This window comes from Cololabis saira, chromosome 16 (assembly GCF_033807715.1).
Source record: "Cololabis saira isolate AMF1-May2022 chromosome 16, fColSai1.1, whole genome shotgun sequence".
NCBI lineage: Eukaryota > Metazoa > Chordata > Actinopteri > Beloniformes > Belonidae > Cololabis > Cololabis saira.
This window is the reverse complement of record NC_084602.1, coordinates 10539103-10566595: the sequence shown is the minus strand read 5'-3', so window position 1 is coordinate 10566595 and position 27493 is coordinate 10539103. Positions and strand designations below refer to the sequence as shown.

The following is a 27493-nucleotide window of genomic DNA, read 5'->3' as shown; positions in this document are numbered from 1 at the left end:
GACATCTTGGATTATATTACATCTAATTGTTAAAGTAAACTGTTCTGAATGTGGTTACCAACAAACGCATTACGGCTTAGATTTGTTTCTCACAAAAATCAGTTCAGTTACTTGGATGTTGTTAGAGGGAAAATATGTACTCATGATTCTGTGTAAAATGTCACTGACACACAATTTGACAGTAGGTTCATGAACACGCCCTTCTACTGTATCTAAATACAGCGGTGCTCATTTTACGGGCCAAAACCCAACCTGTTGAAACCGTCAATTGTCATTACGTGATTTTACGACAGGTAAAATAAAAAAAATGATTGATATGTTTCACGCTCGTGAACAGTCAATCCAATCATACACATCTCATTCATACAATGGCAAAAATTACGTTTCTATACGGTCAAAACGTACAAAGACCGGGTCAAATAGAGTATGACAACAGTAATCTGTGCCAATTCGTAAGGTGAATCAACCCAATTTGACGATTCTACGTCACTATGCCTGCAGGACGTTTTCCAACACTAATGTAACTTCGATCCTTCAATCCAATTTTACATCTCACCCTTTCTGAGATCACTGGTTTGAGCTTCCCGCCGGCGTCGAGGACCAAACTAAGGCCACCGACCTGGGATGAATTCACGTCCCAGGGTTTTGGCACCGCAGATTCAGCGATGACTGTCGACAGGTTTCAGTGGTGGTTAATCTCGGCGTTGACTGGAAGTCCGGGATCCGGCTCGATGGACCAATAAATGCTAGAGAGAAAAAACACTCAGTGATCTGAAGAAAGAGGCTGAGACACCTTATTTTCTTGCATGCAAGGGTAGGTGCACGAGCAGCGAGCTACCACCGCTCCTGCCCCCAGCAAAGTTTATTTAAAGACATGAAAAAATGGGTGTGTATTTACAGAAGAAAAGGGTGTATATTGCAGACAATCAGGAAGTAGGCGTGCTGTGGGTGTGGTGTGGATCACATCATTGCACAGTGGATTCAGATGAGGCGACCTTGACACAGCTCACATGACGCAGCAAGGAATGGTGAGAAAAGCAAATCAAACAGGCCACATCATGAGTACATATTTTCCCTCTAACAGATGGAAACACACTGCAAACACACCGTAAGAGATATAAAAAGAAGAAAATAAAATAGTTACTCTTACTACATTCATGTAAGTTTCATTTAACTTAAATACAGACTGACACAGCTGTTCGCTCGCTCGGGAATTACAGCTACCGTTAACCACAATATATGAGAGTATCCATAGCAACCAAACTCAAACTGGATATAAATACGGCATTAAACTTGCAAACAAAACAAACCTTGTGCCCCTTATCAGCCAGGTGCTTTTTGTTTCAGTTAGGCACACTTTAGCATTCAAGACACACTTTTAGCCTTGCGACACACTTTGCTACTGCTACTAGGCGAGACGCCTTCAAAATAAAAGCATTAAATATCTGTCCGCTTAATATATAACAAATAAAATAAAAACCTGGCTTTAAAGAACATTAATGAGAAAACATTGTTGTTGGAGATGATATTTCTCTACGGTAACCCCGCAGGGACATATCGTCTCCAACACCAACACACATGAGACAGTCTGAGCGCTCGGTTACACACATTTATAGAAATACTCTGCTCATATTAAAGGTAATTTACAATAGTCACTATGGTTCTTATTACCAGTGCTGTTGCCATAGTTACTGAATACCTTCCATCTGAAGTACTGAAAAGTTTTTCACAATGGTCAACTCTTATGGATGAGTAAAGAGATGGAAAAGATGAGGAGACAGAAAAGAAGAAGCTTGCTGGGACAAACCGAAGGACAATCCCAAGGACCAAAATAAACAACATAAGCCGCATTCTGACGGCAAAAAAAACCTTCTTCAGGAATTTGGGGTCTTAACAGAATACTTAGGAGGGGAGGGGAGGGGCTGCCTCTAATGCCTTCAAATACAGCATTCAGTCTGTGACTTTCAAATCTGCTTTACTCGTCTGCGACGAGGTAGTGGAAGTGTTTGAAAATGAACGAGGACATGAAGTTCTGATCATGACAAAAAGCAATAAATTAGACGTATCTACCATTAACAGAGTTTACTCTGTGTTGCGACCAGTGTGGACACCCCAACACTCGTTTCAGACAGACTTTCCCGCTGTTTTAATGTGCCTCATTTATTGTAATGAAGAAAAAAAACTGTTTTGGGATTTAATGGATGAAACTCATGAGATGGGTAAAATCAGTTAATTAACAAACCAACGTCTGATGCTCTGCAGAATTCAAAGTTCTTTTTTAATGTCTCATTTATTATTAAATTAAACAATTCATTGGGCTAAATGTTCATTTTGTGGAATCATAAGCAGCTGGTTTAATCACACTTTCTCTTAAGATTGTCTATAATCTTGACATTTTCCTTTTTTTTTTTCTTTAAAAAACGTATTTTTGTGTGGATAAGTTTAGAATTTAGTTGAATAGAAATGGGCTAATATATTAAATTTACAGTGTTTCACTGACAGCATGCCTTTTATCTTTTCGGATTTTTATTTACTTTTACTTGTCAACTGAAAAGGAGTTAGATAATAATTACTTATTTAAGACTGACACTCTGGCCAGAATGCAGATGGACATATTCAAGACAGATAGTACCGAGCACCTTCTTAACAAACTTTGCAAAAACTTTAGAAACTTTGCTGACAACAAAGTTTTACAAAGAATTTTAAAGTCATAGTTGTTGTAAGAGTTGTAAGAAAATTGTGAGCCGTGCCTGAGTTTCTATGATCTCACTTGTTAGGTGTGGATGAAGGATTTTTTTATTTACTTTTTTTTTATGCCTGTAATGACAAAATCAGATTTGTTTTATATTATTAATTAATTATTTGTCAATTAATTATCAATTAATTTCACTTCAGGGAATACTAAAGTATTTTGAATCTGAATTTTGTACTTCAATTCATTAATCCATTCTTTAGACTTGCCTCACACAAGTTGTGTCACTCTCAGACGTCATTTGTCAGTAACTGATATACGTTTCTTGTTCATGAAATAGTGACCCCACAAGATCTCCAGCCTTTGGAAAATATTTACTTTGTGACATAAAACATTTAGGGGTAAATCCACAAAGAACAGATTGTGCCCGCAAATAGCGCTGTGAATTGCGCTGCATTAGCGCCCGCAATTTGCCCTGCTTTAAGGTCCTATTCACAAAAGATTTTGCTCTAATGATATACTGGAGCAAACACGCCCATAAAGTTTTGCGGCTGAGTGCAATTTGCACTTGTCTGAGTGAGCGGAGCTGTTTCCAGTGTTCTCCGTATTTCAGCACACAGATTGGTCCCTAATGAAAACTGCAGAGAGCACAATAGCCTCAACTTTCACGTATTTGTAGGCTATTAGTATTTCGCATGCAGATAGATAGATAGATAGATAGATAGATAGATAGATAGATAGATAGATAGATAGATAGATAGATAGATAGATAGATAGATAGATAGAACTTTATTCATCCCCAAAGGGAAATTCAACCGTCCAGCAGCTCATCAAAACATAAACATAAAAATCAACCACACTTCCATTCAGACAATAAAAGCACATTCATAATATTAAAATAAACATATAAGGTTTTTAAACAAATATCATGTAAAGTGCAAACTAAAATATAGTCCAGTTGTGGCAGAGGTGAGTGTGTGAAACTGAGTTCAGGACGACTTAAACAGTCTTATTGCTGCGGGGACGCAAGGATCTCCTGAACCGCTCCGTTCTGCAGCGCAGTGAGCGGAGGCTGCGGAGCCGGCCGCTGCAGCTGCTCCTGCTTCTCCAGTGTGCCCCTCTCCACCACAGATCTTAGCGGGTCCAGACTCCTGCCCAACACTGAGCCCGCTTTTTTGACCAGTTTGTCCAGTCGCCTGGTGTTTTTGATTGCAAGGCTGCCCCCCCAACACAAAGCAGCAAAAAAGAGTGCACTGGCCACCATCGTGTGGTAGAACATAGCCATCATCTCCACACACACATCAAAAGACCTCAGTGTCTGTATGACATAAGCTAATGAAATGTCAAATGTTAAGAGGCTGTGCGCATTTACGCACAAGGCACAGCACCAGTAACTTCATTAACACTGGTTCGGGATCAGATCAGGATCTAATGGTAATTCATGTTCTTTGTTTTGCTACACACACCTACAGGTCAGCTGTTAGACACACACATTCTAGATTTATATATTTATATGGTGGAATTGTTTGTAATAAAGCAGCCCCTACTGTATGGATGAATCCTGCAGCTCCGTCCTGTTATTTTTATTTTTAAATCCGAGATAAGTCCACAACCCCACTTGATCTGACTGTGTACAGTCATGTCTGACTGTAGATTTCACCCTTAATATCATTCAGTATCACACAGGCTTGAATGATATTGAAGAGAGAGAGATAAACAGAGACTGACGGGGAGTGGGGAGTTTGCGCGCAGTTTAATACACGCTTCTGAAAGACGGTATTTGCTCCACTATTTTTGCGTGTGGCAAATAGCCCTGGCCTTTGTGAATTAGGCGCTTTTTGCAATGAGGCTCATTTGCATAGAAAGGGGGCAATTTTGCGCCGAATGTATGAATATTACCTAATTTGCATGCATGCAAATGGCACCGGCGCAGACTGCCACTATTTGCTTGGCAGCGCAGTTTGTGGAGCAATTCGCCTTTTGCGGGTGCTTTGTGAATTAGACGCTCTCTTTTTGTCTCATTTGCACCGGTTTAGCGGCCGCAAAAGCCGCGCAATCCTTTTGTGGATTTGGCCCTTAGCGTATATATCCCTTCGGTGTGAGAATGTGTCATCCATTAATCTGAGGTCAGCATAACATGTTACACTGATTCAGTCAGGACCAAGAGTCAGCATCTGGTTTTCAAAGTTGAAGCTGTCGTGGAGGCGGGAAAAATAGCATGTCATCAAATGACCACTAATGGCTGTGTCAGAAATCGAGTCCGTTTCCAGCAGTTGTCACTTCAGATGTTGACGTAGTAGCCACATCTGCAACAAGGATGGAGGGACAGATTTGATCAGAATAAATGTACTATGAGGTAATGTGTTGGTGTCTAGGATAAAAGAATTATCTTCTGGTAATTGAGGTAATGGAGGTAAAGTGGGTTTTATCCAACACATGCTTGTTTGTTTTACCCATGTACCCACTTATCAAGATCTCAGAAGGTTAATCCAGTAAAGTACTAAAGATGTACAACAATATTAAATGCATTTGATTTTGTGATGATGCCAAGATGTGGAAAAACTGGCTCATGTTGCCACTTTACATTTAAAGCAACACAAAGGAGGTCGAATTTACTTTTATGACACTGATTTACTCTCGTTTGGACTGTCGCCCAGTCAGTCACTTTTTGTATTGTAATTACTTTCTTGAGTCAGTCCGTTCTATCATCACGTCTACTGTAGCACTCCGAGCTGGTTTCACATAGTGCTCAGCTATCGCTCAAGCCGCATCACATTCAGCTGTGAACAGCTCCAGCGAGAGTTGAAGGCCAACAGAACCACGTCATCTGCAAAAAGCTGACACAACTTTAATTCTGAGGCCTCCAAGCCAGACCCCCTCCGCTTCTCAGCTGCCCCTAGAAAGTTTGTCCATGACACGTAATGACCAGAGTCCGTCTAAGTTTTGAAATCCCTGAGAACCATGGGGTAATCAGCTTGTGTAAAGATATATTTCTCTTATAAATTAATTTTTTTTTCATGGCATTCTTTGTGTGACTTCCAGCCATATCGATCTGCTCTGTGCTAATTGATGCAGCTTAGCAACAAATGATTTCTAAAATCGACTTGTATCTTTAGGCAAGGCAGTGTTATTTGTATAAGACATTTCATACACAAAGGCAACTCCAAAGGGCTGTGCAAAGATATTGACATGAAAGACAGATGCAAAAAGAGCATAGTAATTCAACAAAATACATGATAAAATAACAAGAAATACATTTATAAAGGAACATGAATAAAACAGAGCTTAGAATAAATAAGTCATAAAAACAGTTCAGTAAACTGGACAAAGTGAACAAAGTCATCAGAGTTTTCAGTTTAACTTTAAAAGTATCTGGAGTTGCAGCGCCTTTCATACCAATAGGAAGTTTACTCCATCTGTGTGCAGCATAGGTTTGGTTTGAACCCACAGTTCTAGCTGCTGATTGCTTCCTAAAGAGCTCAGAGTCCTACTTGGTCTATGTTCTAAGAGAAAACCAGAAATATGTTCTGCCCCTAATATTGTTTATTGATTGGTAAACTAACAACACTTTTTCGAGTCCATTCTGTAGGTAACAGGTATCCAGTGAACAGAAATAATGTCCTCAGTTTTCCTGGTTCTTGTTAAAACTCTGGCAGCAGCGGTCTGGATGAGTTGAAGTTGTCTAATCAATTTTTGGGGGGAATAGCTGACAGAAGATGACGGAAGTCTGCTGGAGATGACGGCATGGATGAGCTTCTCTAAATCTGCTCAGGATATCATACTGTATCTCCAACTCTATTTGTTTGAGGTGATGAAAAGCAGTTTTAGTTCCGGCCTTGATGTGGCTGCTAAAACTCCAAGATTTATAACCTGGGTTTTTATTTTGAGCTCTCTGGACACAAGCCGGGCAGCAAGTTTTATTTTTTCTATTTTGTCACCAAATAGAATTGTGTCTGTCTTGTCTTAATTGAATTGAAGGAAACTTGATTGCATCCAGCTATTAGCATACTGTAAGCACTAACAGAGTGAGTCTAATGTACCTGAGTCATTTGGTCAAAGAGCCAAGTAAATCTGGGTGTCATCTGCGTAGCTGTGATGAGCAACTTTGTTACGTATGATCCGACCTGAGGGAAGCATGTAGAGGCCCAATATCAGTGGTCCAAGAATTGACCTTTGAGGGACTCCACAGCTCATGAGAAGAAGCTCAGATTTATTCTTGCCCACCTAAACAACAAAGATGTGATCAGAACCAACTGAGAACTGGACCGGATAATCCCACGCAGTTTTCCAGTCTATCAAGAAACATTTATGGTCTACAGTATGAAAGGCTGAAATAAGATCTAGCACCACAAGGGCAGACGTTTCACAGACCACGGTTAGTGCTGTATCTTTGAGCAGAGTTTACACTCATGGGTGAGGCGCTCTGAACTTCGCTGCATCACTTCTGGTGGGATTATTCTTGTCTAGAATGTCTGTAATTCTGAGCAGCTGTTCCTCTGCGATTCCAAGGCCGGGGGGACCCACCATAACTTTGGCTGGGTTCAGCCAATTGTAGGGAAAAGAGAATGCCAGACCTAGATGATGCTTCCTGGAAGAAAGGAAATATCCTTCAAATTAAATTAAAATGTATATTTTAACATGAAAAAAACTTGGTGTTGCTTTAGTGCAGGGATCGGCAACCCGCGGCTCTAGAGGTGCATGGGGCTCTTTAGCGCCGCCCTAGTGGCTCCTGGAGCTTTTTCAAAAAATGTTGACCTTTTTTTCTTCTTTTTTCCCTTTTGTCTTTTTTTTTTACTTCTTTTTTCTCTTTTTTTCCTTCCTTTTGCCTTTACTTTTTAATCACAGCATTTCGACTTTTTTCCTCAAAGTTTTGGCTTTTTTCTCGACATTTCAACTTTTTTCTCGACTTTTTTCTCGAGATTGTACTTCAACATGACTTTTTTCATGAAATTGTTACTTTTTTCTCGACATTTCGACTTTTTAATATTCCCCCAGTTCTAACTAATATAGATACATGCAGCATGTGTTGCCTTCATTCTAAGGCTTATACAAAACTTTTCATTTTTTGCGGCTCCAAACATATTGGTTTTTTGTGTCCAATATGGCTCTTTCAACATTTTGGGTTGCCGACCCCTGCTTTAGAGTATGAGATCATAAGAGCGATAACGGACTCGCGTAAGACCCTATGATTTCCTTCCAACTGTGGCCTTGAAATAAATTGTGAAACAGGTAAGTGTAAAGTTAGCATAAGCTTAACTTGAATCTTGAGAGTTTTTTTCCCCTGAATTCTTTTGATTTTTGAGGTTGTTTTTCTTCTCAGTTAAAAGGCTGCTCTAACATGTCATACTAAGAAACAACTATTTTAATGGAGGGATGAAAATGAAAGTGCACATGTAAATTTCAATCTGATTAGAATCAGTGACACCCCAAAGAGACAACATAATGAATCTCCCCAAATCAGTGCAGTCCATTCAGCATGGAGATAAAAAGCATGTTAGATAGGATGGTGATGCAGATAGTGTGATATATGGTGGGAAGGGGAGTGTTGCTGCGTCCTGTAGATGGGTTAGATAGAGACCACAAGCGGATAGAAAACAGAGAAATTAAGATACAGACTGATGGAAGCAGAAGCCAAAGATGGACGAGCTTGCTGGGGTTCAGATCAGATGACGGTATCAAAGAGACCCTGATCAAAGCCTGGGGACTCACCTGAACATAGGCTTCCTCTCAGGTGTGTGTGTTTGTTTGTGTGTGTGTGTGTGTGAATGGTGTCGAGGCAGAGGGATGAGACGGAGATGAGTGATGGAGCTGCTCGGCACACAAAGAGGGAGAGATGAGAGGGTTTAATAAGCAGCCATACGTAGCTCAATGCCATCTGTAGGTTCCTGCCTCCGGGGCTGTGTGCAGCCTGTGTGTGGGTGGATGGCTTTATATTCTCATCTACGTGCGCTCCAGCTTTCTGTCTCTCCCTTCCTTCCCTCGCTTATTTTCCTTCTATTTTCTCATCCCACCATGTTTCCTTCTCATCTCTCCTCCTCCCTCCCCCCCCATGCACCCGTCTCTCCCTTTTGTCTAGGCTCGATGGTGCCATTTTCCATGCGGCTGCTGCATGCCGAGCTCCCCCAGTACCTGGCCAAGCCCCAGGAGGCTCTGGACCGCCTGCACACCCTCAAAACCGTCTGCCTCGCTGTCAGTGCACACACACACACACAAACACACCAACAACCATCACATTTCAAACATTAACTTTTGAGAAATCCTTCAAGAAACCTTGTAAAAATTGGAACCATTTTAAATTCTAGAGTTATTGAAAATGCAGATTCTTAAAGTGGGCTGGTAGAGAAGCAGCTTTCTCCACTGAGCTTTAAATCCCCTTCTTATCGGGACAGATTCTGGAGAACCTGGAAAAGGGGTTGGCTGAAGATGGAAGCATGGTTACCCTAACACAGGAAAACAGGGAAGGTAAGCGCACACACACACACACACACACACACACACACACACACACACACACACACACACACACACACACACACACACACACACACAGGCATTAGTCGACAGACCTGGCCTCAGTCCCAGACTGCATCACGCCGTGGGAGGAGAGTGAGGTCACGGGCCAAATGGTTAATACGCAGACACACACACACACACACACACACACACACAGAGGCAAAGGCACACCTGGTGCAGGACTGCAGTATTTCTCAGCCACACACACAAACACACTCCCAAGCACACACCATAGCGGTGCTCTAAAAGTGTTTAGCACCTCACTGCTCCTGTACTCGGGCTGAATATCAAATGGTCTCTCCAGCTCTTCACGCCAGGCGGATCAATACGGATCGATCCTACCAATCCACTCACATCTGCACGGGTGTGTGAGGGAAGTGGCTCGGCGCCTTCATCTCAGATTTGGGTCGACACCTTCATGCAGTCTGACAGGAGAACATTCCATCTGTTCATCATCTTTTCTCTTCTCCTGCCACGACTTGAGTCAGTCAACGTTTCCAACGTTTCATCTGTCAGTTTAAAAGCTTACAGAGCTAATTCTTTCAGTGAAGCTTAATTTTCCAAAAACTCAGGGTTTTTTTCTGATATTATTAACAGAAGTAGGATAGGTAAATAGTTGGCTTTTTTAGTCAGCTGATTATTGACCTTTTTTTATTAATCATCTTCAACTTTAACCTTTAAAGGTGTTTAGTAGATGCTTAATTAATTCAAGGAGGTTTGTGCTTCATGTCTTATTTGAAACAGTTATGTTACTTATTGTAGGGAGGTTTCAATTACGTTCACCTTTATTTATATAAAACCAATTCTCAATAAAAGTCACCTGAAGACACTTAACAAGGAAGACGAGCATGAGGTGATGGTGGAGAGGAAAAGCGATGATTACACAAGATTAAAAAAACCTCCAGGGTGCACCATAATTATGACATAAAATCCTAATCTTGAAGCAGAGAGCATGTCTGTGTCCTGGAATCGAACTTTGAGCTGGTTCCTGATAACCGACGGCTCCCCCTCGCCCCCAAAAAAAAGAATATCAGCACAACATATTGATCGAAAACACGAATGAATAAATAAATCTGCATCATAAATGTGCTGTAATTCGGCATCAGCCATAGAGAAACCCTTCTCAACCTGTAATTACCACTAATGTTAATATGATGATTAGTGGGTGTTTTTGTTGGCATTATCATGGTATTTGTTGGTATTATGTGTACGTTTACATAAGCCTGCTGCAAACACCACACCTGAACAAAATTCAGTTTGAATTTATTCCATCAAATTGTGTTTGAAATGCTTGGATAACAAACAACAAGTCTGACGATTTCAAGTTGAGTATTTGCAATAAAGATGTAAACACTGTAGAATATAATTAAATATCTGCTGCATTCAGTCCTTCAAATGAGACATGCACCAGTCCTACATTTTTCAGTTTCGGAAACGGAAACGCAGGATTTTAATATTAGCAGACACCCAATCCAGTACCAGATCCAAGGCTTTTACTTTACCTTCCTAACTTTATAAATAAATGTAACACATCATCACATGGATATAAATGTAATGGATTATAATTTATTATCTTCATATTTTTATCGGTTTTCATTAAATCGTCATCAAAGTCACAACGTGCTTAAGCTGATAAAACACTAACTGTTCTAATTTCTCATGTTTTTATCGAACAGTCATCATGAAACAGTGAAGTGAATAGATTGGTCTCACTAATCAGCCGTATTTTCTGGTTCCTGGTCCAGTTGTTGATCAGGCCTATCTCTGCTGTCTGTGTTGGATCACTCTTCCTCCACTTCAAATACGTTAAAAACAACATTTCATCCCAACAGGATAAATCGTGCAGAGCTAATAAAACATGAGCAACACAAAGTGAATATTATTTTTGGATTGGTGCCGTCTTTCCGATCTCTGATCAATGAATGGTATCAGTCGTGGCCGTCTGTGCGGGTGTGGGATTGGGTCTGTCTTTGCAGGGTGACACATGTTCCAGTGTGAGCTTCAGTTCTCCCCTCACAAAGCAGCGCAGCGGCAGTGTCCTCTGTCTCTCCTCGCTCTGCCCACACAGACGCTCCACAGTCCAGTCAATAATGCAGGGCCTTGCCTTCACACATCAGAACCCTACTGAGTGATTAGCTCTTCTCCCCAGCTCACACACACACACACACACACACACACACACACACACACACACACACACACACACACACACACACACGATGAATGGTAACAGACATCCTCTCGGGCTCTTCCACAGCAGAATAAGTGTGTGTCGCAGTCTCTCCCTCACTTCCTTGCCTGAAAACAAACCAGGTGTAGTGCAGGCTGTAATGAGAGAGTATACCCTGAAAACACGAGCTATGAAAACGGGGACGTCACTAAACCCCCTTATCCCTGTCTTCTTCTCCCCTTTGTGTTTGCAGCGTCTCTAAAGCTGTGGAGGTCTCGTCTCAGTCGGGTCATGTACTCCATGGCCAACTGCCTGCTGCTTATGAAGGTGGGTGGGTGTGTTTGTCGGCCCACGTTTGTGTGTCACAGTGGGCTGGAGTGAATGTGCTCCCGTGTGTGTGTGTGAGTCTGGCTGCGAGTGTGTGTGTGTGTGTGCGTGTCTCAGAGATCTCTGATGCCAGGCTGGTGGAGGATTCACAGTGAAATCCCCACAGACTGACCACTAATTGGATTCTTGGTCAGTGAGAGAGAGTGAGTGGATGTGGGAGTTGGGTCGGGGGGAGGTGGAGGGGAGTGGGCTCAGATCAGCCCATAGAGAGAGACACAGTGCCATCTACAGGTAAAAGGTGGGATTACACCAGTGTGCGGTGGCTTCAGCATACACTGCCATCACCAGTTTAAAAAGACACATTCACTGCTGAGTTTCTATATTCACGGGATTTATTTGCTGTTAAAACAATTAGAATTTCCCCACAAATAATTGAACGACGACAAAAATAGCACATGAAGAACACACGTTGTATGAGATCATCTTAAATGAGGAGCAAAGTTTGAGGTAAATACAAGAACCATCCCAATATGTGGATCTGGAGACAGTAAGAGTGGCGGGGCATGCAACACATTCCAAAAAGAGTTGAGGCAGGGAAGCTATTCCACACTTAAAAGGCATTGTAGCATTAAGGATATGGAGTGATGAAGAGTTCCAGGACTTGTTTAGTCCCATCACTCCACCACACGATGCAGCAGTGCAGGGTCACCATCGTGGTTGTCGTCGTCACATTTGGGTTTGAACATTTATTCTCTACTGGGTTCATGTGGGGACGGCAGGCCAGCCAGTTCTTCCTCCTCTGCCATGTCTTTGTAATGTCTCCAGAATTTGGCTTTTGCATCATTTTGTTAAAAAAATAAAAATAAAAAAAAAGAAAAGCAACTAGATGACTGGGATCACAGGTGTTCAGCTTAGGTTTGCTTCCCTTCCTTTAATGATATTCTGCACTGTGGGAGGAGAAATATTCAAATCCCTTTCACCCTTTCTTTGAAGATTATTCTTTAATTCTTTAATTCTCAGACTGTCAAGGATGCTGCGTTGGTAACAAATCATAATTAAAATCACTTGCTGACACAACCTCATACCAACTTCTATTGTAAAATTCAAAAATGTGTTTATCTTAACAAATTTCATGAAAATGTGAAAAAAAAATCATATTCTTAGGTTCATGCTGTCTGCAAAGAAATGAAAGTTAAACTAAGTGAAAGAATACATCTTATATACAGGACTGTCTCAGAAAATTAGAATATTGTAATTTTCTGTAATGCAATTACAAAAACAATAATGTCATACATTCTGGATTCATTACAAATCAACTGAAATATTACAAGCCTTTTATTATTTTAATATTGCTGATCATGGCTTACAGCTTAAGAAAACTCAAATATCCTATCTCAAAAAATTAGAATATTCTGGGAATCTTAATCTCAAACTAAAAGGCTTGCAATATTTCAGTTGATTTGTAATGAATCCGGAATGTATGACATTTTAGTTTTTTTAATTGCATTACAGAAAATAAAGAACTTTATCACAATATTCTAATTTTTTGAAACAGTCCTGTACACCACGTCCAGCCCGAACAACAGGTGATTTTGTTTATGTTATTGTTCTTCATGTGCGTTATTAGTCAGCAGTTTGGACACACCTCCACATTCATGTCCGAACCTTGGGAGGTTCCAGCAGGTCGATATGAAGTCGAGTTTAATCCAAAGTTTCAGGAACTCTGACTAGCATGCGTGGACACGTCCGGGACACTCTGTGTCCTCCTCTCAGCTCGGCACACACACACCTCCCTGACCTCCCCGCGGCGCGGCGCTCAGCATTCAGTCACCGTGTGAACGACGTGCAGCAGCAGCAGCCGTGTGGGGGCGGGAGGAGGGTCACATCGCCCTGCTAATGCTCCATATGTTTGATTAATGCTCTTTCTCTCCCTCTCTCTCGCTGTGTCCGTGCTCAAACCCCTCACTTTCACCCGACTCGCCCTCCACCGCTCTGCTACTCCCTTATTTCCCTCTTTTCCCTTAAATGTGTTTGTTCCTGGTTGTTTGTGTGCAGGACTACGTTCTGGGCGTGGAGACGTATCACTCCATCATCCAGTACGAGCCCCAGCAGAGAGCGCAGCTGCTCAGTGGAATCGGACGGATCTTCTTGCAGGTTTGCACATTCACAGATGAATAGATTATAAGACGCTAAATCCCAGGACACGGACAGAATTGATTATCCTAGCTTTGCAGGATTCAAGGCTGAAATCACATATTTGGCGGTGGAAAAAATAAATAAAAAGAAGGAGCCACTCTGAGTAAGATGAAAAGGAAAATATAGTATTTAATATTACATCATCATATACAAGAGAGCTTTTCTGTACGCTTAAACAACAAGAGGAAAACACTTTCCTATTCCCTACATATATCCTCAGTTGGTTTGTTTGTTTTTATTTTTTAGTCTGAAGACACAGAACTTCATTGTAGTTCAGTCTCAATCCAAGCGCTACACCGGGCTCTGTAAACTGTTGCAGGAGTTGCAAACTCACAGCTCCTTGAAGAAACAGTAGAGGTCGACACCAACAGGGAGCTGGTCTGCAGCCACCCACGTGTTATGGAGCTTTTACACTAGTTCTTACTCAGCCCGACTCAACTTGACTTGCCCTCGTTTCTTTTCCACCCCCAGATCAGAAGTAGGAGGTTGGAGAAGCTGCTGTGACGTATTTGATTGTGTGATCTAAACAGAGAAGACAACAACACTAAAGATGTAGAACCTGGAGGAGATGATATACAGGACTGTCTCAGAAAATAAAGGACATTATCACAATATTCTAATTTTCTATTTTCTGTTGTGCAATTAAAAAAGCAAAAACCTCATATATTCTGGATTCATTACAAATCAACTGAAATATTGCAAGCCTTTTATTATTTTAATATTGCTGATCATGGCTTACAGCTTAAGAAAACTCAAATATCCTATCTAAAAGATTTTTAATATTCTGGGAATCTTAATCTTAAACTGTAAGCAATAATCAGCAATATTAAAATAATAAAAGGCTTGCAATATTTCAGTTGATTTGTAATGAATCCAGAATGTAGGACATTTTTGCTTTTTTAATTGCATTACAGAAAATAAAGAACTTTATCACAATATTCAAATTTTCTGAGACAGTCCTTGTATGTGCTGCTGTGTCTGTGACTTGTGTTTGATATCAAGTTAAAATATAAGAGTGAGAGAAGCTTCAAGCAGCAACGCTTTTTTTTGTTTTTTAGTTTGTCTCTGCGCTGCTGAAAAGTCAGCTGGAGCCGTGAGCAGCTATGAAGACACGGAGATCCTGGTAGATCTGGTCGTTCCTTATTGCCCGTCTACATCCCTTTTTAATTCTCTCCTCAGCACCAGGTTTATGAACATCTGCACCTCAGAGTTGGATCACCAAACAGACTTTTGCTGTCATTGCCTAACGAATAAAATGAACAAGAATCCGCCGTCAGAGTCTCTTTCTCTGATTTCCTCCTCCTGACTCAGACGTCTGACTCCAACCCCCCGACCAATCGGTGGCCTGTAGTGTGATGACGTCAGATACAGCCGACTCAGCCGCTTAGAACCTCAGCAGAATAGTTACAGAAAAGTATCTACTCGGCACGTTAGACCCCTAGTGGAAAGGCGGCGAGGCGAGTCAGGCTGAGTAGGTACTAGTGGAAAAGCGCCATTAGAGTCCAACTCTGTCCTGCACGAAGCCATGCTCTATCCTGGTTGCTCTGCTGGAGCTCTGCAGGAGCTCATATAGTTTACTCAAGGTGATGTGGAAAAAAGTTTTTGCAAGTTTATTCATTAACCCGATCTATCTTGCTTTTGTTCATTGGTGCATTGATAAACATGTCAAATCAATGTTTCCAACATGTTGGTGCCCGGTAAGGAGTGTGAGCTTCCATCTGGGTCTAAAACAACATGAAACAGAGCAGTTTTGAGTGACGATAGATGATGTGTTTGCAGGAAAGTTGCAATAAACGTTAGCACAGTGGGCAACAGAGCTACGTCAAAATAAAGGGCTATTTTAAACCTCTGACAAGACTTAAACATGTTGGTCCCTTAAAGTGATAGTGTGGATAGGCTCCCTGTAGATAAAGCAAGTTTGTTTTTGTTATTATTTGAGTGTGTAGTGAAAGAGAACAGCCTTGATGCTGGTCTAGAGGAGGAGAGTTGAAAGTCTCTGCTTCAAACACACACGTTTTTTCATGAATGTAACTTAAAGCAGAGACCACGAACACCAGTAGATGATGGAGATTCCTGTGCAAACAATCATTTTTCTACACTTTCTGATCACAGACAAAGTTAAAATGACCTGGGTTTGTCTGTAGGAACCCTATCCATCCCCCCACTTAAGTGGAATAATATTCCTGACTTTTGTCAGAGGAAAAATACAGCCATGTATTCTTTATTGTGGCTGGCTAACATTAACTGGAACTTTGTTGTAAAAATATATCCTGTTCCAACTCAAAACTGCTTCAATTCACATAGTTTTGATCCCTAATGAAGGTTTCTACTTCTTACCATCAAATAATGGACCTACTGTTAATAATAGAACTTTTTCTGTATCAGTATTAGCAATATAATGTCTTAGTTATCATTTCTGGAAGACTGATGAGTGAAATAGAATTGAATATATTTTTATTTAGTTTGGTTATCTGCTTTGTTTTTGTCAGATTGGAGATGTAAAAATGGCGCAAAGATACTTCCAGGATGTGGAGAAGGCCTGCCAGGTGAAGGGGAGCCTCGGTCACGCCACCTGTGTGCTAATGAACAGGTAGGTGTGTGTTTTTAGCACTTTTGCACAGTGTTTGAAGTTGATGCTCTTCAGGGTGGAGTGGGCTGTCGTTACACCTCTGCTCCTTTGGCCTTGGATGATGGAGAATCAACACACACCAAACATTATTCATGTGAAAATTAGCTTATAAAAAGTCATTTTGCGTTTCAAATTACACTACATGAGCTGAGACATCTTAGTCACCCAACTGATCTCTTCAACCTCATTTGTCAACAAAACACCTTTTCATTGAGCTGAAAGTCAAACGTGTCCTTATGCAAATAATACACGTCTTTAATGAACCCTTCTTCTTCCAGCACTGTGAATACTTTATCTCTGAATGAAGACACAAGCAGGTTTATGTGTACGTTATCGGCTTAAGCTCATTGTGTTCTTCTGCTATTGTGATGTAAATGAAGATGGGATTAATGGAAATACTTTATTAATCCCCAAAAGGAAATGAATTAAATTAAATGCTGAAAATGGATCAATTCCAGGGACTTTGCATATTTTTTCTTGCCACTGCACGTGCGGCTGACTTATGACATCTCAAATACCTCATGAAGTGCCCCATCATCAATACCTGATCCAGCTGCGTGAACGCCGTCAGGTTTGATATCTGGTACCGGGCGGTTTAGGATGGAAGCAGAGGATCTCTGGGTCCTGGTGGGGTCGACACATCTGGACTCGTCCATGTGTGGATGCTCTGCCGGGATACAGGGGCGTTTGGGGATCGCTGTGTTGCTCTGCAGCAGGTTTTGGTGGCAGCCAGCAGAACATGTTCCTGTAGGGGAGGCTGCAGTCATCAGGACTAAACTGTCACGTGAACAGACTTTTAAAACCTTGAGTTAAAAGTAGAAAATGCTCAGCAGATTTTCTGCAACAGCTGGTTAAAGGTGAATCATGTGAAGTGTGCATGTGATGCACCAACCAGGAACCAAACTGGGAGGACCAGAGAGCGCTGCCATGTGTTGGAGAAGAGCTGATTACGGAAGAGTATCAGGGCCATGCAGGAGAAACAATATTTGAGAGGGGAACATTTTTTTTTTATTGTGCAAGTCGAAATGTTGAGATTAATGTTGAAATACAATTTCAAGAATAAAGTCGAAATTTTGTGAATAAAGTCGAAATTTCGCCTTTTTTCTCAATTTTTCAACTTTATTCACGAAATGCGACTTTTTTCTCGACATTTCGACTTTTTTCTCAAAGTGCATAATGGAAAAAAATCCTCCTCTTGAATATTATTTTTATTTTTCTCCTGCCTGGCCCTAATACTGTTCCGTAGCTGATTGATTCCAGCCTTGTGGATGTACCGGTTACTATTTGTCAAATTGACAGATGATAGACTTGAGCTTTTACTAGTTCTGAGTTCTGTTTCCAAGTTTCCGGGTGACTCTGACACTAATCTGTGTTTGTGTTTTGTCTTTTAGAGCCTTCGTCTACCTCAGTCAGAACAACTACGCGGAAGCACACGCATCTTTCCTTGAAGTGTTAAAAATTGACCCAAAGAACCCTGTTGTAAGTGCCACCTCACTTGTGCACCTCCGTACGACGTGTTGTTCAACTATTTTCAGGCTGCAGGAACCAACTGGAAGCATCCGTGTCAAGGAAGTCCTCAGATTATCTGAGACGTCTGTAGGAGATCCGAACATCCTGTTTACTGTGTAACACGATGCAGCCGCGTTGGTGAGGCCGTTTCCAGATCCCACACACAGCTGCTCACCGGCCAGCACATGTTTACTTTATTTAAATGAGAAATGAGAGGTTAATTTGTGAGCAATGAAGGTGTTTGTAGGTGTGTTCAACATTTAGTCTGCTACTATTCCAGATCAAGCAGGAGGGTCCCCCCTTATGATCCAGGTCCTGGTCCAGGTTTCTTCCTCCTAAAGGGGAGTTTTCCTTGCCACTGTTTGGCTTCAGGTTGTTCTCCCACTAGGGGAGTTTTTACCTGCCACTGTTTATGTTATGTTTATGTAATAATTGCTCGGGGTTCATGTTCTGGTCTCTGGAAAGATCCTAGAGACAACTTCTGTTGCAAGAATAGACGCTATATAAATAAAATTGAAAAATTGAAAAATTGAATCAGTTGGGGTGCTTTATAAAATGTGAATAAAAACACATGTACATGATTCGTGAACATAAACTCAGTTAACTCACAACTGAACATGGAAGACATACTGTACCAAATGTTGAAAGTGAGATATTTTACCATTTCATGAAAAGGATTTGCTCAACTTTTTGAGACATGAGCAACAAAGGAATGGAAAAAAAGTGAGAGGTACTAAGAAGGAATTCCTGGAGGAACATCTCCAACTAATGACGTTCAGTGTCAGCAGCTCACTGACATGACTGCTTAGGAAAAAAGCCTCTCAGAGAGGCAGACTCTCTCAGACGAGGGCACTGGTTCACCATTCCACGGCTTTCAATATCTCATCTACAGAACAAAATTACAAAAGATTTGATTATCTGGAGGAATCTCTGTGCGCAGTAGACGCTGGGATCTTCAGACCCTCAAGCAGCAAAACAGATTCTGGGATGAAAATCCCCACATGGACTCAGGAACATGACACCGCATCCATGAAACAATCGTGACTTCACAGTCTAGGCGCTAAACTGGTCGGCCTGCAGACCTGAAAACAACAAAAATCCAGCTAGGACCTATGACTGGCCAGCAGCTCCAGTCCTGGACCCGACCACAATTCCTCTCCCAGAAGGAATCGGCTGCTCTCTTCATTTCTAGACATGAAGACGGGAGGTGTTCCTGCCATCAAATTCAAAATTACCTTTTGAAATTCCATTTGAAATGTTTGTGTGTGGATGAAATATGGGTTTATAATATTTGTGTGTTTCCACAATCTTCCTACTCTTGTTTGGCTTAAGGTTTTTCTCCTTCTAGGAGAGTTTTTACCTGCCAGTGTTTGTTATGTTTATGTAAGCATTGCTCGGGAGTCATGTTCTGGTCTCTGGAAAGATCCTAGAGACAACTTCTGTTGTAATAGACGCTATAGAAATAAAAGTGAATTGAATTGCACTGCAAAAACTCAATCTTACCAAGAATATTTGTCTTATTTCTCGTTAAAATGTCTAATTTTTAGTCAAAAAATCTCATTACACCTAAAAGTCATTACCAGAAAAATAACTTGTTATTTGACAATCTTCACCTGTTTCAAGTTAATTTTCACTTGAAATACAGTAAGTAGAAAAATCAAGACAAGATTTATCTTCTCAATACAAGCAAAAAAATTTTGTTCCACTGCCAGATTTTTCTACTTATTTTAAGTGAAAGTTTTATTGACTAAAAATGAGACATTTTAACTAGAAATAAGACAAATATTCTTGTTAAGATGTTGAGTTTTTGCAGTGTGAAAATTGAATCTTCTGCAGTTGGGGCTTGTAAAATCCGAATGAAACTGTTCTGAAGCTGCTGTTTTGTCGATCCGCCTCCAGGCCAACAACAACGCGGCGGTGTGCCTGCTCTACTTGGGTCGTCTGAAGGAGTCCCTGGGCCAGCTGGAGGGCCTGGTGCAGCAGGACCCGGCCCTGTACCTGCACGAGAGCGTCCTCTTCAACCTGACCACTATGTACGAGCTGGAGTCGTCCCGCAGCACGCAGAAGAAGCAGGCGCTGCTGGAGGCCGTGGCCTGCCGGGAGGGCGACAGCTTCAACACGCAGTGCCTCAAACTGGTGTGAGGGGCACGAGGACGCGCCCGCCACGCCACGCCCGCGTCACACGGACTCAGACCACATCTGTAACATCAGGCAAGCTCCGCTAGTGAGAAACAAGAGAAGTGAACGCTGACGAGGAGGTTTGAGAGCTGCTTTCATGGCACTGAGTGGATGTGGGAATCCAAGTTGATCTGGAAAGCTGATCATCCACATGTAAAAACAGCTAACGCGAGCATCCTGTATGTAACAAACTAAATGTTATTTAATTTGGCAGATTAAAAAAATAGATTGGAACAAAATGTGCTTATTTGCTATCATGTAAAAACTATATCAGCTCCACCTTAAATACTGAAAGCAAAGAGGATTACTCCGTCCAGAACGTCTGCAAACCAACCAGCAGCTCAGAAGGTCACCAGTTAACGCAGGACTTGGATTGTTTTTGCAAAAACTAAGGGAATAAAGTCCCTGTTCTCCAGGGTTCATGAACCGGGCATGCCCTGACCACCGACTGTTGCTAGGCAACTCCTGGGAGTCACTGAGCCGTGTCTGTGTGAGGTCGGACTGCGTTTTGTGTGCTTTTCTGGAAGAATTTTCCTTTGCAGCTTATTTATTCCCACATGTCAATGTTCTCTCCTCTGCATGCAGCGTTCCTGCTGTCAGACTGGAGGAAGTCTCCCTGAGGAAGAAATAATGAGAAAGTAGAATTCAGGTCTGTCGTAGGTTGTTTTTGGGGGTGGATGCCCCGAAACACGCTGAAATATATCACATTAATCAAACGAATGAGGGTGAGATGATTTTTGTTTCATTATTGAATATAAGGGACACGATGTGGGCGGTTACTGTGTTCCTAGCTGGCTGGGGGTTTCCTACTTTTGCATAGTTGAGTCTCTTTTGCAGGATTACTCAACTAAACTAAGGATTACTCAGCTAAGAGCCCAGGATTGTGTTGCTCCGCCTGCAGCATGTGCTCTTGCACTGTTCTTGTTCATTTTAATAATAAAGAACAACCTCTTGCAGGTTGAGTCAAGCAAAAGTCTTCCCAGAGAACAAGTCCAGCTCCCCAGATAATCCCTGCTTTCAGTATTTAGGTTCTTGAGGAGCAAAGTCTCAGTAAAAGATTTTAGAAACACATTTTTCCAAAAACTTTTAACCGTAAGAAGTTTTGGCAGAGAAACTTGAGCAGCAGAGTTGAAGCTCCCCGTCTCGTGACGTTCCCCGGCGGCTGTTCCCGGCTCTTCGTGAGGCCGGACATGGGCATTATCCTGAACTTCAGCGGGCCGACCCACTAAACGCAGCTCCTCCTGCCGCGACGCCACGTTCTCCCCGAGCGCTCCGCTCCATCTGCCGCTCAGTGAACACGAGCTCTGCAGAGCTGCTTCTCTTTCTGTCCACTAAATGAAAATGTTGACGATTATCAGTCCACAGCTGTAAATATCACGGGCACATTTCTCTTCCAGTTTGATTTTTGTCTCAACAATTGTTCTTTGATTGATTTTATGTTCCTCCTCTTGCTGTTTACACATTGTTCAGATCATATTAATGTACATTTAAAGACTTGTTTTGTCCTAAATAAAAGTGTTCTGTTAAATCCGCTGGTCTAACTTAATCAAACGATGAGTAAAAAAAACAGACATAAACTTGCATGAGCAGCAGCTTTATTTCCAAAGTTCAACCAAACAATCCACACTACTGCATTTAGATCCAGGTTGGTTGTTAAACTATAAATCCTGCTCATTAGTGGTGACATATTTTCATGTTATTTCTGAGGCACTGACGCATTTACACTAAACTGAAGTGACTTCCTATCAAACGTGTTTCATTCAAGGAAGTTGCTGTATTAAACATTAAAAATAGATGCTTTGATCATAATAAAACATCATTTTGATGCATTCACCTTTAAACAGCTGAGGAATTCATATCTGACCCATAAAATGGAAAAAGAAGGTACTATTAGAAAAGGCTTTTCTGTATGTCTGCTCTGTTCAGCAGTCTGCTCATTAGCCCGGTCTCTCCTCATCAGCGGGTCTGGTCTCCGTGTGGACAGTCAGGACTCTCAGGATTCCCGCAGAGACGTCACGTACTTCTGACGGATGTTGAAGTCGTCGGCCGGCCGGTTGTGAGCCTTCCACACCGGTTCCCCCACGAACAGCCGCATGGCTTTGGTGTAGTTCTGTGGAGGAAAGCAGGGTCAAACCCAAACGCAGACATATCCGACTTTACACTACATTACCCACAATGCAGTGCACACACTGGCATAGCAACGGGCACCAGCTCCATGGCAACGGCGGCCCGAGCCCGGTGCAATCTTTACATGACCAGTGAATAGAGAGACGTTGCAGACGCAGCGTCAGCGAGACGTCAGATGATGATCCGCTTATCATTATCTGTGGGAATTTTACACATCGAGCCTGACGGTAAAAGTCTAACCTTTCTGAGCAAATAACTCGCCTGGGCGCCTTTCCACTAGGGGTCTAAGGTGCCGAGTTGATACTTTTTCTTTAACTACTCTGCCGAGGTTCTAAGCGGCTGAGTCGGGCTGTGATGTCATCACACTACAGACCACTGATTGGTTGGGGGGTTGTCTGTTTGGTGATCCAACTCTGAGGTGCAGATGTTCATAAACCTGGTGCTGAGGAGAGAATTAAAAAGGGATCTAGACGGGTGATAAGGAACGACCAGATCTACCAGGAGCTCTGTCTCTTCATAGCTGCTCGCGGCTCCAGATGACTTTTCAGCAGTGCCGAGACAAACTGACAAAAATTTAAAAGCGTTGCTGCTTGAAGCTTCTCTCACTCTCATTTTTTAACTTGATATGGAACACAAGCCACAGACCCAGCAGCACATCTATCATCTCCTCCAGGTTCTACATCTTTGGTGTTGTTGTCTTCTCCGTTTAATTCACACAATCAAATACGTCACAGCAGCTTCTCCAACCTCCTACTTCTGCTCCAGGTGCTGAATTGTTATGGAAAAGAAACCAGGCCGAGTTGAGTTGAGTAGAGCCGAGTAGATACTAGTGGAAAAGTGCCATAAGACCATTACTTATGTCTTTCCCTCTTGGAATTGATTCCACACACCTGAATGTCCCAGACCAGCTTAGTGTCAGTGTCTCCAGCTGTTTTTATAGCAGCTGATGATTTATCACGGGCTGACAGTGAGCAGCACCGGACTGCGGCTGACCCTTTTGAATCCTGGAAAAGGATTTCTCTTTTCTTTTACCAACATTTGCACATCTGTTGAGCCTTAATTCAGAAGGATGTCTCTCTCTTAACCTGAGAGGTAACTGAGGTTGAATAAATGCCCCTGACGAGGCAACGAGCAGTTTCAGGAGTGGAAACCAGCGCCGTGGCGTACCGTCTCATCCAGGGTGAAGCGGTGGTAGATTCCTGCCGGCAGCGTGATCAGGTCTCCTTTGCTCATGGCGATCCGGATCCAGCGGTCGTCCTTGTCCCTGACGTCAAAGTAGGCCTGGCCGTCCAGGATGTAGCGGATCTCGTCATCCAGGTGCAAATGTTCCTCGTAGAACATCTTCAGCTGGGGAAAAAGAAATGTTTTAACTGAGTTCAAAGGATGGAAATCCACAAAGAACTTCTGAAATGACCTAATGCAGCACCTGCTGACAAACTGGCAGTAAAAACAGACGGTCCTGGCGTAAAGAGAAAACGAGATCTGTTATTGGAAGGTAAGGAGGGTGAATGTTCATTACACTGCAAAAACTCAAAATCTTACCAGAAATATTTGTCTTATTTCTAGTTAAAATGTCTCATTTTTAGTGAAAAAATCTCATTACACTTAAAACAAGAGTTATTACCAGAAAAATAACTTATTTGACAATTTTCACCCGTTTCAAGTAAATTTTCAGTTGAAATAAGTAGAAAAATCTGCCAGTTGGACAAGATTATTACAAGCAAAAAAGTCTTGTTTCACTGGCAGATTTTTCTACTTAGTTTAAGTGAAAATCTACTTGAAACAGGTGAAAATTGTTGTTTTTTTCCAGTGATGAGTCTTGTTTTAAGTGTAATGAGATTTTTTTTACTAAAAAACATTTTAACTAGAAATAACACAAATATTCTTGTTAAGATTTTGAGTTTTTGTGGTGTAGGGACCAAAACAACATGAATGGAAACAGTTTTGACTTCAAACACAAAATTGTAACTAATGCACTTGCTTCCTCGAAATGAATATCTTTTTTAAACCTTGAATGAGACTCAAAACTGTCATTTCAGACCAGAGCTCCACTTTCGACGGTTTCTGGTCTTGATTGGAGCTCCTCTCCTACACGACACTGGTGGTCGACTTATAGGGACATAATCCATTCAAAACTGCTTTGATTCATTCTGTTTTAGTCCCTAAATAAAGTTTACACGCCTTTGCATCTAATTATAGACCTGGGGTTGTTTTAATGATATTATTTTAAAGGTTTGAATACTATTTTTCTCAGTGAAATGACCACAGGTGTACGGTTAAAACAGTATTTCCTCAGCTCTGGCCATAAAAGGACTGAACTCCACCCTGGTGTTGTGTTGTGGGTAAATCAGTGTTAGGGATTCATCCTGCCGGTTCAAAGGTGAAGCAAAAGCAGCAGGATGTGAAACTGAGTAAAGACAGAGAGGCTGGACTCAGACCCGGGTCTGTGATGTCACAGACTGAATCAGTTGTTGTCAGACTGAGCTGCAGCAGTGACGGGGTTTTAATGTAGTGGAGTTTTTGAGTTGGCTGTTACGCCAAACACCAAAACTAATTTTGTAACACAGATAATTGATTTTATTTCCCCCATAATTACCTTCTCTTCGTAGTTGGGGAGCGTGTCCTTCTGAATGGTGATGATGTCCATGTAGGAGTAACCCCGGTCTGTGCGGATCTGCTGCAGCTCCGGGTCCGTTTCATAAATGTCAGCATTCAGCTGCACAAACACAAACACTAAACACGTGTTTTTGTGTATCACTTTGTGAAATTAAACTGTGGAATGGTTTGAATTTGGAGTTAAAAGAATGTACAAACATAAAACAATTTAAGAAGAAATATAAAGAAATGGTTTATTTGAGGTATAAAAGTGAAGACTGTTTAAAGATCACCAGCTGTGCGTGTTCTGCTATTTTGTCACGTTGTCTTTGTATGTTTATATACTTAGATATACATATTATATTTATATCATAGTTATACTATATTTATGATAGAGCTTACATCTGGTATTAAACAGGTTATTTTTGTAAAAATTATATATATTTATACAAATTAGTGTAAAGTATAAAAAATAAAGGGGGTGGGATTACATACGTTTATACTTCCTCCCACTCCTTTTCGAACATGTAACTTGAAATATGTGTTTTGATGTTGGTTTTTTTCTTTATGTAGTGGAATGTACCTGGATTTGTTTTCTTGTCTTTTTTCTTTTTTACATGTTCGAAATAAACTAAACCTGGTTAGTACTTGGTTCAACCTGATTAGGGGAGTGGTAGCCTAGTGGCTACAGAGGTGTCTTGGGTCTGGAGGATTCAGGTTCAAGCCCCCAGGATGGCAAACCATGATAAACCACTTTGGGCCCCTGAGCAAGGCCCTTTACCCTAATTGCTCCCCGGGCGCCAGAATAAAGGCAGCCCACTGATCCTAGTGTAACTAGTGATGGGTTAAAAGCAGAGGAGAAAATGTTGGTGTATTTCCAAGTATATTGACAAATAAATAATCTTTCTTTCTTTCTAGTAGTTGGTTCAACCTGGTTAGTAATTGGTTTAACCTGGTTAGTAGTTAGTTTAACCCTGGTGGTGGAACAACAGAGCCACGTACCCTTCTCTTTCAGGGGTGGCCTTTTCGTATGTGTGTGTTCAGGCATCCTCAACCCCTAGTGAGAGGGTTTTCTCCCCCGCTGGAAACACCATTTGTGCAGAGAGATCACGCCTACTTACAGAAAAGGCTGATATGCTTATTTTTCTTCACAAGAACTGTTGAGTTGGACACTTTAACACAAACTGTTTTTTTTTTTTTTTTTAATGATTTTGTTTTTTTGGTTGCAAACAGCTAATATGCACTGAATACATTTAAGATGCATTTTACCCTCAGTGCTGCTTGGACATGATATATGTGCAGAATGTCCACCATGGGATGCACTTTAATTTTTATCTATTCACAGTTTATTTCTTAGGGGAGTTTATTATGATTGTAAGCAGCTGTTATTTACTGAATGCACTTCATTTCTTGATGTTTTGCAGTGAATGCAATGCAGTTTAGTATTTTAGCACTAATGCTGCTCAGACAGGATTTTATTTTTGTTTACCATTTTCCTGAAAGGTAAAGAAATAAAGTTAATTTTGTAAACATTTGACCTTCTATTTTTTACTATTTTGGAATCGAAATAAGGAATCGTTAGGAACCGGAATCGATAAGCAGAACCGGAATCGGATTCATAAAAATCCTAACGATACCCATCCCTAGTTAGTAGTTAGTTTAACCTGGTTAATGGTTAGTTTAACCTGGTTAGTGGTTAGTTTAACCTGGTTAGTGGTTAGTTTAACATGGTTAGTAGTTAGTTTAACCTGGTTGGTAGTTGGTTTAACCTGATTAATGGTTAGTTTAACCTGGTTAATGGTTAGTTTAACCTGATTAATGGTTAGTTTAACCTGGTTAATGGTTAGTTTAACCTGATTAATGGTTAGTTTAACCTGATTAATGGTTAGTTTAAGCTGCTGACGGACACAGTTCTCCCAGAACAGAATGATAACGAGCAGAACCTTCCAGTGAAACACCCCGAGCTGCTGCAGCTGCTCCAGGGAGGCGGGCTGGTCGGGACTGAGCCGGTGCGGCTTCCTCTGGTCCTCCGGGGAGCAGTCCATGTACCAGGCCTGCAGAGACATGCTGACCGAGCCGGGACCGGGACACCGAGCCGGGACGCCTGATTTTAATTATTATGATAACAGAGCTGCCAACTCTCACGCTTTCCCCATCATGTGACACACGCTTTTGATGGCAAGCCAGAAGGGACAAAAAGCGGGCATGAAATGAACGCCCTGCTGAACTGTAAAAAAGGCCGTTAAGAGCAGAAAAACGCAGTAAAAGTTTTATACGAGTGGCGTAAAAAGCGGCTATTTCCGCGGCCCTAAAACGCTGCAAAAGCGTCGTAGTTGCACAAAACGCCAGTTTTCACGTTGTGTTTTACGCGCGTTCATGAACGCCCCTTTCTGCGGCGTTTAAGGACCGCGGGAAACGCCGGTTTTTCTGAGCTGAAACTACAGGTATGCAACCAGGCCCCCAGTCTCGCGCTCAGCAGGCACGCCGATTTTTTCCAGTGGCCAGCCGCGGTACTGCAACAAAAAATCCCATGGGGCCCAGAAAGCTTTTTTCCCAT

General features: G+C 41.7%; 2 protein-coding genes across 2 annotated transcripts in view; one reads left to right on the top strand and one right to left on the bottom strand.

The window, feature by feature from the left end:
- Positions 1–21742, top strand: part of trappc12 (trafficking protein particle complex subunit 12) — a 56500-nt gene extending 34758 nt beyond the window's left edge. Inside the window, exons 5-11 of the mRNA XM_061743009.1 lie at positions 8769–8881; positions 9082–9154; positions 11629–11702; positions 13758–13856; positions 16388–16488; positions 17919–18006; positions 19936–21742. Coding sequence (XP_061598993.1) covers positions 8769–8881; positions 9082–9154; positions 11629–11702; positions 13758–13856; positions 16388–16488; positions 17919–18006; positions 19936–20178 — 791 coding nt within the window. The 3' untranslated portion in view covers positions 20179–21742. The remainder of the gene's footprint in view (positions 1–8768; positions 8882–9081; positions 9155–11628; positions 11703–13757; positions 13857–16387; positions 16489–17918; positions 18007–19935) is intronic.
- The window catches only part of adi1 (acireductone dioxygenase 1), a 263833-nt gene extending 236736 nt beyond the window's left edge, over positions 1–27097 (bottom strand). Inside the window, exons 1-4 of the mRNA XM_061743010.1 lie at positions 26880–27097; positions 24938–25057; positions 23509–23688; positions 22159–22324 (exon numbers count right to left, since the gene is read on the bottom strand). Coding sequence (XP_061598994.1) covers positions 22208–22324; positions 23509–23688; positions 24938–25057; positions 26880–27002 — 540 coding nt within the window. The 5' untranslated portion in view covers positions 27003–27097 and the 3' untranslated portion in view covers positions 22159–22207. The remainder of the gene's footprint in view (positions 1–22158; positions 22325–23508; positions 23689–24937; positions 25058–26879) is intronic.
- Positions 27098–27493: the final 396 nt, after the last annotated feature.